This window comes from Eubalaena glacialis, chromosome 2 (genome assembly GCF_028564815.1).
Source record: "Eubalaena glacialis isolate mEubGla1 chromosome 2, mEubGla1.1.hap2.+ XY, whole genome shotgun sequence".
In the NCBI taxonomy this organism is placed as follows: domain Eukaryota; kingdom Metazoa; phylum Chordata; class Mammalia; order Artiodactyla; family Balaenidae; genus Eubalaena; species Eubalaena glacialis.
The window spans coordinates 62,178,508-62,187,140 of NC_083717.1; the positions used below are offsets into that span (position 1 = coordinate 62,178,508).

Here is an 8,633-nt window from a genome sequence, read left to right on the forward strand (position 1 = left end):
CGGGTCATGTGATTTCCACTGCGGGTGGAGGCGGTGGAGGCGCCCAGGAGCAGCCCCTGGAGCACCTGGAGGGGGCGGGGCTCGGGGGCGGTGGGGAGCCGGCGCCCCGCCCCACCCGCCGCGCTGCACTTTCGGCGGGCTCCGCTGGGGGCAGCGTGGAGTTCTGTCCTACAGCCGCGCGCTGTCCGTTCTGGGCTCCTGGCCGGAACCTGGCGCCGGGAACCAGGAAGCTCCCGGCAGCGGGCGCGGGGCGGTCGGGATGGCGGGCCCTGGCTGGGGCCCCCCGCGGCTGGACGGTTTCATTCTCACCGAGCGCCTGGGCAGTGGCACGTACGCCACGGTGTACAAGGCCTACGCCAAGGTGGGTGCGGGGCGCCCCGGGGCTTCTGTGCGAGGCAGGAATCGGGGGCACAAGAACTTCTGAGGGCCTGGCCCCGGTGCCCGCCAGACCCTGAGCAAGCCTAGGCGGGTGCCGGGCCGGGAAACTAGAAAGGGTTAGAGAGGGTGTGAGAGCCGTTAGGGGCCCACGGCCTGCCCTGTCCCAGGCCGACCTTCCGTGGAGGAGGTGGGTGGTGACCGCCACCAATAGGCCTTCAAAACAAACACACATACACACACCCCTGTTGTGTGAAGAGACAGGTGGAGACCTCGATGGAGCCTCGGTGTCCGTGGCTGAAGAACAGGCTCAAAACAGGGGGGATACCTGTGGGCTAGGAGGAGTCTGGGGCAGGGTTCTAGAAAGCTGGACCCACTTAGGAAGCAGAGTGGGCAGTTTAGAACAGTGAATAACATGCTTTAGCAGGGGCACTCTAGAATACAATGAAAGGGATTGTGGAGCAGAGAACACCAGGCTGGTGGGGAAGCCGGGATTCCAGAATCCGGGTGCCTCATTGGCCTGAGAAGGGGCAGCTGGGAAGCCTGGATGCTAGTGTGGGTGGGTAGGCCCTGTGAGGGGGAGAGGGGCAGAGGGAACCAGAGCCCTTCTGGCCGCACATAGTCCCTGGTACCCTCAAGGCAGAGCCCTCAAATCTCCTTTCCCCACAGAAGGATACTCGTGAGGTGGTAGCCATAAAGTGCGTGGCCAAGAAGAGTCTGAACAAGGCATCTGTGGAAAACCTCCTGACAGAGATTGAGATCCTCAAGGGCATTCGACACCGCCACATCGTACAGCTGAAAGACTTCCAGGTGTGGGCCTGGGATGGGGCTACCCCTAAAGGGGGCTGGAGAAGAGACACTCTCTTCAAGCCTCCACTCTGCCTTTAACCACAGTGGGACAGTGACAACATCTACCTCATCATGGAGTTCTGTGCAGGAGGTGACCTGTCTCGCTTCATCCATACCCGCAGGATTCTGCCTGAGAAGGTGGCTCGGGTCTTCATGCAGCAGTTGGGTAAAAGCCTCTGACCCCAGCCTGACACCCCTTCCCATGATCTCTGCCCTCTCACACTACCCCTGCCCCAGGCTTAGAGCTCTTAGCAGTCGTCTCCCATCCCAGCTTGGATTTTTAGGGCCCATCCTTCCTATGTGCCCATCCCTGGCTTAAGGATGCTGTGAGAGAGATGGGGAGGAGCCCCATCTGTGGGGACTACAGGCTTCCACACGTGGAATGTAATGCAAAGACCTCATAGAACATACCAAAGACCCAAGTGCTTTGCTAAGGAAGAGAGCAAGGACCTAAAGGGCTGGGGCATCTAGGGAAGCTTCTAGGAGGAGGGGAGACTTGTGAAGGGGTACAAGGGAGGAAGGAGGTCACTTGAGGTGGGGGTGGGGAAAATTCTTAGCAGAAGGGGGAGCGTGGTGCTTGTATGTAAAGCATTTGGTAGACCAGCCAGGTCAAAACTGGGGTTGTGCAGGCTTGAAGGGGCAGATATAAGGCTGGGGAGGTGAGAGGGTGTGGGAGATGGGCTTCTCTGACCTGTCTCTCTGCATGGGTCCTACTCCCCAGCTAGTGCCCTGCAGTTCCTGCATGAACGGAACGTCTCTCACCTGGACCTGAAGCCACAGAACATTTTGCTGAGCTCCTTGGAGAAGCCCCACCTTAAACTGGCAGGTGTGAGTCTGGAACAAAAGGCATGGAGGTTTGGAGGGTGGCTCTCATGGAGCCCTCTATTGAGTCATCAAACAGTGACAGACTGGGAGGTCCAGGGATGGGCCCCGTCACCAAAAGGTAGGGCCTTTCTCAGGCTACCCATGCTCTGACTCCAGCAGTGTCATGGATGGGGTCAGGGCTCAGTGTGTGACCAGAGTCAGGTTTCAGAGCATGACCAGGGTTAGTACTTTATCTGTCACCAAGATTGGGGCTCAAAATATGACTCAATCTGTGGTGGCAGTGTTGGAGAGTGTGAGGTGGGAAAGCAGTGGTTGTGGCCCCTGATAAAATTTGGAGGAGAACTGACTTGAAACTGGAGGCCAGAGAGGCCCCTTAACCTGAAACTGGAGGCCAGAGAGGCCCATTAACCTGAAACTGGAGGCCAGAGAGGCCCACTGAGCTCGGTGGGACAGTGACGGAGAGTTCTAACCCCTTAGTGGACCCTTATCCACATCGCTGGTGTGATCAGGGTGGGCTTTCTGGGAAAAAGGTGCTGAGGAGGCTGTGCAGGATGGGTAGGATATATGCTCCCACAGAGGTAGGAGTGTGTTCCAGGTTTATAATGAGAGAAACGGCGTGAGCAAAGTAGGAAAGTGAGCAAAGTAGGGATGAATCCTGGTGAGTCTAGGGGGTGGGAGGAGCCCTGCACTGGAGCCCAGCGTGAGGCTGTGAAGGCCAGGAGCAGAAGCAGCTGGAATCTGAGCCCTGCTGCCTGGCCTCTTGCCTGCAGACTTTGGCTTTGCACAGCACATGTCCCCCTGGGATGAGAAGCACGTGCTCCGTGGCTCTCCCCTCTACATGGCTCCCGAGATGGTGTGTCAACGGCAGTACGACGCCCGTGTGGACCTCTGGTCCGTGGGGGTCATCCTGTATGGTGAGAGCGCTGTCCCCTGCCCCCACCTGGAGGCCTGCACTGCAAGGCCTCTCTGGGCCACTCCTGAAGGGTTTTAATGAGAACGCTGACTCTCCTGGTCTGGGGCCGCTCCCCAGGAGTGGGCCAGGCCAGGCTTGACCCTATCCCCTCCCAGCCTCCCCTCTGCCTCCCTTCCACAGAAGCCCTCTTCGGGCAGCCCCCCTTTGCCTCCAGGTCGTTCTCGGAGCTGGAAGAGAAGATCCGGAGCAACCGGGTTATTGAGGTAGGTCTAGCAGGGCCTCAGCACCTGCTGCGGGGCGGAGAGAGTCAGGGCCCTGAGGTAGGAGACCTCACTGCCACCTGCACAGACTGGGGTGTGGGCTCCAGGCCACCTTCGTGGAGCTGGGGCACACTCTAGCCTGGAAGTCGGCTCTGTTCAGTTCCAGGGACCCAGATCAGCCACAACAGGGAGCAAAGGGACTGCCCCACAGCCCGCTACAGGCCCCCCATGGGGAGAAGGCCAAAGCAGACCTAGGCCCAGCCTTCCCAGAAACATATTCCAGAGAGAGGAAAAGGATCTGGAAACAGGGTTCCATGACGGCTACGGGTTCCAGTGAGGGCGTGGACGGGACCCTGGGGGAGGAGGCTTGGCTCTCACTGACTGCGACATTTTGACCCATCACTGTTCCTCCTGGTCTCACTTTCTCTATCTGTCAAATGTGTATCTCTGGGACGTCCCAGGACAGGGTGGTCCTGACCGGCGCCTGGGGCTGGGGGCCGAGGTGCCGGAGCCCAGTGTGATCTGTACCTCCCCCACCCCCGCAGCTCCCCCTGCGTCCCGCCCTCTCCCAGGAATGCCGGGACCTGCTGCAGCGGCTCCTGGAGCGGGACCCCAGCCGCCGCATCTCCTTCCAGGACTTCTTTGCCCACCCTTGGGTGGACCTGGAGCACATGCCCAGTGGGGAGAGCCTGGCACGAGCAGTGAGCAACCAATGGAGATGGGTGGGCTGAGGGCAGGTTGGGGGTTTCATCTACCCCTTTCAGTGGTGACCAGGTGACTTGCCCAGCAAGAGGCAGAGGGTGGGCTCAGGGCATTGCCCCTTGTGGTGAGTATGGGAGGTGGGCATGACTTCTCATCTGTCCGTCCCCCAGACCACCCTGGTGGTGCAGGCCGTGAAGAAGGACCAGGAGGGGGACGCCGCGGCCGCCTTATCTCTCTACTGCAAGGCTCTGGACTTCTTCGTGCCTGCCCTGCACTGTGAGTGCCAGGCCGGGTGCAGCAGGGGTGGGGTCTTCCAGAAGCAGCTCCCCTTCCAGAATTTTGTGGGAGACAAGGCAGAGGGTAAATCTGGAACTTAGTGCTTTGGGGGATTCCAGAGGGTTTGGTGTGGGGCAGGCGTCTCCTCGCTCTAGACTCCTCATATAAACCCGCACTTTCTGCAGATGAAGTGGACACCCACCGGAAGGAGGCAATTAAGGCAAAGGTGAATGAGAGTCCCCTGAGGAAATGGGTGAGGGATCCCAGGGCCTCTGGGGATTGGCTCTTAGAGGAACCTCTCTCCCTGGGAAGGGGGTCAGGCCAGCCTCAGTTGACCTCTGACGTTACAGTTTGGGGCGGTCCCTGAGGGAGAACCTGGAGGTGGGTGCTGGCGAGGCAGGCAAGGTGCGAGAGCCCTTCCTCGGCCCCTTGCCCTCCTGCAGGTAGGACAGTACGTGTCCCGGGCTGAGGAGCTCAAGGTCATCGTCTCCTCCTCCAATCGGGCCCTGTTGAGGCAGGGGACCTCTGCCCGAGACCTGCTCAGAGGTAGGCCCCAATCCTGGCTGACCACCAGTTCCCAGCAACTCCCCTCCAGCCTGAGGGGGAGGCAGGTTGGGGTAGGCATCCTGAGATGAGAAAGCAGGCTGCTCCCCTCACCCTGAGCCTTTGCACCTCATCCCAGAGATGGCCCGGGACAAGCCACGCCTCCTAGCTGCCCTGGAAGTGGCTTCAGCTGCCATGGCTAAGGTTTGTAGCCAGTGGGAGGGGTCCGGGCAGGGCAGGGAGGAATCCAAGTCATGCCCCTAAATGACCTGGTGTCCCTGTGGCTGCAGGAGGACGAGGCTGGCGGGGAGCAGGATGCTCTGGCCCTGTACCAGCACGGCCTCGGGGAGCTGCTTCTACTGCTGGCAGGTGAGGCCCCATCACCATACTCCCCTCAGCCCCTGGCTGCCCTGCCCTCACCACGTGCCCTCCCTCTCTCTGCAGCGGAGCCCCCAGGCCGGAGGCGGGAGCTGCTTCACACTGAGGTGCCCACTGGGGTTGGGAGGCTTGGGGGGCTTCCTCTTCCCCGTTTGCCCCGCTCCCATTTGTGGGGACCTCCTTGGGTTCCCTCAGGGTGCTCCAAGTCTGGGAGTTAGACCACACAGACTTAATAAGTTGGTGGCCTCTCGCACTCCATCAGGGCTTGGGTGCTCAGGTCAGGGCAAGGGGACAGGCAGGATCTGGGAACTCAGCAGCAATCGGGAGGCTTCCTGGAGGAAGGAGCAGATAAGGACTCAGAGGCAGGTTGTTCTAATGAGGCAGAGGGTTCTGGAGAGCATCGGGAGTGAGGAGGAGCTCAATTTGAAGGCCTCTCCTTGCCCCACGTCCATGGGCATGTCTTCTCTTGGCAGGTTCAGAATCTCATGGCTCGAGCTGAATACCTGAAAGAGCAGGTCAAGGTGGGCACATGGGGGCCCACACTGGGGCGAAGCTATATGTGTTCTGTTCCTCTTTGCCTGTGGCTGTCTGTCCCCTGCTCCCCATTGTGTGTCCCCCACTCCCCGCTGTGTATGTCTCCCTCTCGTCTCTGTCTGAAGGCCTCTCCATCACTGTCTCTGCCCTTTATGTTCCGCAGATGAGGGAGTCTCATTGGGAAGCTGAGACCCTGGACAAAGAGGGGCTGTCGGACTCTGTTCGTAGCTGTGAGTCCTGCCCTGGGGTCTGACCTTCCCTGCAAGGAGGGGTGAGAGCTGGGGCAGCCCTGGATTCTGCCTCTTTTGCCAGAGACCTGAGACTGACACTCCCTACTTTCCCCTCCACAGCTTGTACTCTGCAGTGACCCTGCAGGATGATTGGACAGGTCACTGGGAATTGGGGACATGCTCGCCCCAGCTGACTCTCCGAATTCTGTGGCCCTCTGCCACCCTGCGGAGCAGGCTTCCTGGATGGGCAACTCTGGGACGCCCCACATCCCAGCATCCCCAGCACCACTTGAAAGATTCTTAACCCCCTACCCACTCTGTGTACTGGGAGCACTGAGGTGGGGAGGACTCTGGGAGAAGAGTGTTTCTTTCACGTGACTTTTGTTATTTGGTGGTTGCTGAGCCCTGAGCCTGTTGATTTCTGTTTTTGCTCTGAGACGAGCAGGGAGCCCTCTGCAGGACACTTGTTCTCTTTCCCCTCCTTGCCAGGAGGCAGCTGTGCCCTGTGCCCACCCCTTTCCTTCCTGGGAGCCTTTATTGCAACTCACTTCCCTCCTTGCACTGGAGCAGGGCACTCCAAGACCCCTCAGGGAGCACCCATCCCACCATATGCACTCAGCCCCGCAGAACTCACCAGTCTTCCTGGGAGCTGACCCCTGCCCACCCTCTCAGTATTTTAAGATAATCCTTCATGCATGAAAATAATATCTTTTGTAGAGGTGGGGCAAATTTGAGAAACCCATGCCTTGTTCTTGCCCTGGCCTGGGGGGTACAAGGGGAGGGGTCCTCAGTCATCCCTCCCACCTTCATCCCTCTGTGGGGAATGCCCTTACTGGCCTCAGAGCTGGTCCTGGCCTAGGAGGGGGAGGCATGGGGACTGCCTGGCCTGTCAGTCTCCAGGGGACCCAGTGATTCAGGAGACCTGATTCTAGGTCTGACACTGCTGTTACTCCAGTGTGTGACCCCGGGCAAGCTCCTTCCCCTTTCTGGGCCTGGGTCTCCCCATCTCTCCAATGGGACTGCTACTATCTCCTCAACCCACTACGTGGGCTTTCAGGAGAACAAAGTGACTTTAATCTGGAAAGAATATATACACCTAGAGTTATTTAGGGGTTTCTTTTCTAAAAAGTCAGAGAGGGTGTTAGTGATTTCTAACCCTTCTGCCCTTAAATGCCTCTTTGGGGCAAGAGTTGTCTGCCTTCCCTGTAGGAGGCTGGGTGTAAAGAATGTAACTCATTGTTTTTCTATTAAATTATTTTCTAAACTTGTTCTTCTCTTCTTGACCTGGGAAAAACTGGAGGTAACCCCTGTTCACAGGCTGGGACTAGAGGAGCCCCAGGAAAAGCTGGGTGACATGAGGGAGGGCTGGGGGAGACCCCAGGGTGGGGGAGTGAGAGCCACATCTGCCTCCTGCCCTTAGCCCCTGGGAGATCCGGGAAAGTCAGGTGGACCAGCCACCAGTCCTTCCACCACCCAGGAGACCAGCACAGGCCTGGGAGCCCAGGCAAGGCCCTTCCTCTGCACGTGGAAGAGGGCTCAATGGCAAGAGTGCAGTCCTGTTACCCTCTGTGCTCTGCACTGCACACTCCCTCACCCCAGCCGCTACCCCCTCTTACCCTGGGCCAGTAAGTGGGCAGTGAGCTAGATCGGGGAAAGGGCATCTTCTAGGGTGTCCTGTGTTCATGCTCAGCTCCCCAGGCCCCCCAAGTTGGGGTGGTTTCCAGCAGCCTTCACCCCAGCCACTGATGCGGTCTTGGCCTGAATGGCACTCAGGAGCATCTTTGGGGACTTAGGGGAAGGGGAGCTCACCCCCTGAACAGCCACCAAGGCTGCTCAGCCTTCCATGCAGACCTTAAAGGGCTGCTGTACAGGGAAGGAAACGTTAGGAGGGACCTAATTTCCCTGAAGCCTGACTGTTGGGAGGCAGTGTAGAGCAGTGGCCCAGAGGGCAGGAGGCATAGCTAAAATTCTGGCCTTGCCATTTGGCCCTGAAGCTTGGGACCCATTGATTAGCCTGTTTCTCAGTAAAACGAGGATGAAGATAAATGCCCCGTGGGAATGTTAAGGATTAAATGAGTCACCGTACATGAGCCTGGCACACAGAATTCAATAAATGCTTTTTTCAGATGGGGAATGGGCTGGACGAAAAAGCCCCAGTGAGTAAGATGAGGGGAAGGAAGGAGGAGAATGAATGGCCCAGCTGGGTGGGTGAATGGAGAAGAATGGGTGGGAGGGAGAGTGGGAATGAGGAGGACAGGGTTTGTGAAAGACTAATTGAATAGAAGGATGATGGGACGAAAGGTTGGCCCCTCAGACCCCAGTTGTTTGTTTGTGATGTCTGCATTGGCTGGCTGGGAACAGGGGCCTGGTATTATGATACATGTGGATGTGGAGAGGAGTGGGCCCCCATGGGGGCACTGGGTACAGGAAAGGCCTGGGAGGCTGAGGCCGGTGGAGGAGGCCCTGGGGAAGGGCCCTTCCCGGGCAAGACATTTAGATGTGTCTAAGCCACCTGCTAAGGAGGGAGGCAGCCCAGCCAGAGGAGGTGGGGCTCCCTAGGGCTTTCTTTGAATGACAGAGGCCTATGGGAAATATGGTAATCTGCTTTTTAATAATATGTTTTTTCTCCTAGGAGCGAGAGTTGTTTCTGTCTCTCACCCTTAAAACTTTGAAAGTGCCCAAGTAATGTTTGTGATGTAGCTATGGTTCTCGACTACCAGTTAGAACTAGGTCTGTAAAAAAAAAAAA

The 8,633-nt window shown here is 58.2% G+C and overlaps 1 protein-coding gene across 3 annotated transcripts; it reads left to right on the forward strand.

The window, feature by feature from the left end:
• Nucleotides 1-191: 191 nt before the first annotated feature.
• On the forward strand, nt 192-7,113 carry ULK3 (unc-51 like kinase 3). 3 transcript variants are annotated; one of them, XM_061181905.1, is made up of 16 exons: nt 192-361; nt 1,045-1,185; nt 1,270-1,390; nt 1,946-2,050; nt 2,820-2,963; nt 3,143-3,225; nt 3,768-3,923; nt 4,095-4,200; nt 4,386-4,426; nt 4,644-4,746; nt 4,883-4,947; nt 5,034-5,112; nt 5,188-5,228; nt 5,595-5,642; nt 5,819-5,885; nt 6,006-7,113. In XM_061181905.1, the coding sequence occupies exons 1-16, from the start codon at nt 260-262 to the stop codon at nt 6,020-6,022; spliced, it is 1,419 nt and encodes a 472-aa protein (XP_061037888.1). In that variant the 5' UTR covers nt 192-259; the 3' UTR covers nt 6,023-7,113. The 3 variants fall into 3 exon arrangements, with proteins under 3 accessions (XP_061037888.1, XP_061037887.1, XP_061037889.1); XM_061181904.1 differs by having other exon boundaries at nt 5,034-5,228; XM_061181906.1 differs by lacking the exon at nt 192-361 and having other exon boundaries at nt 1,106-1,185; nt 1,347-1,390.
• The last annotated feature ends 1,520 nt before the right edge of the window (nt 7,114-8,633 follow it).

What these genes read in the sequence shown, in the direction of transcription:
- ULK3 (XM_061181904.1), top strand. Translation starts at nt 260, where the DNA reads ATGGCGGGCCCTGGCTGGGGCCCCCCGCGGCTGGACGGTTTCATTCTC. An exon ending in TGTACAAGGCCTACGCCAAG is followed by an intron (nt 362 to 1,044) that starts GTGGGTGCGGGG and finishes CTTTCCCCACAG; the next exon opens with AAGGATACTCGTGAGGTGGT. An exon ending in CTTCAGCTGCCATGGCTAAG is followed by an intron (nt 4,948 to 5,033) that starts GTTTGTAGCCAG and finishes CTGTGGCTGCAG; the next exon opens with GAGGACGAGGCTGGCGGGGA.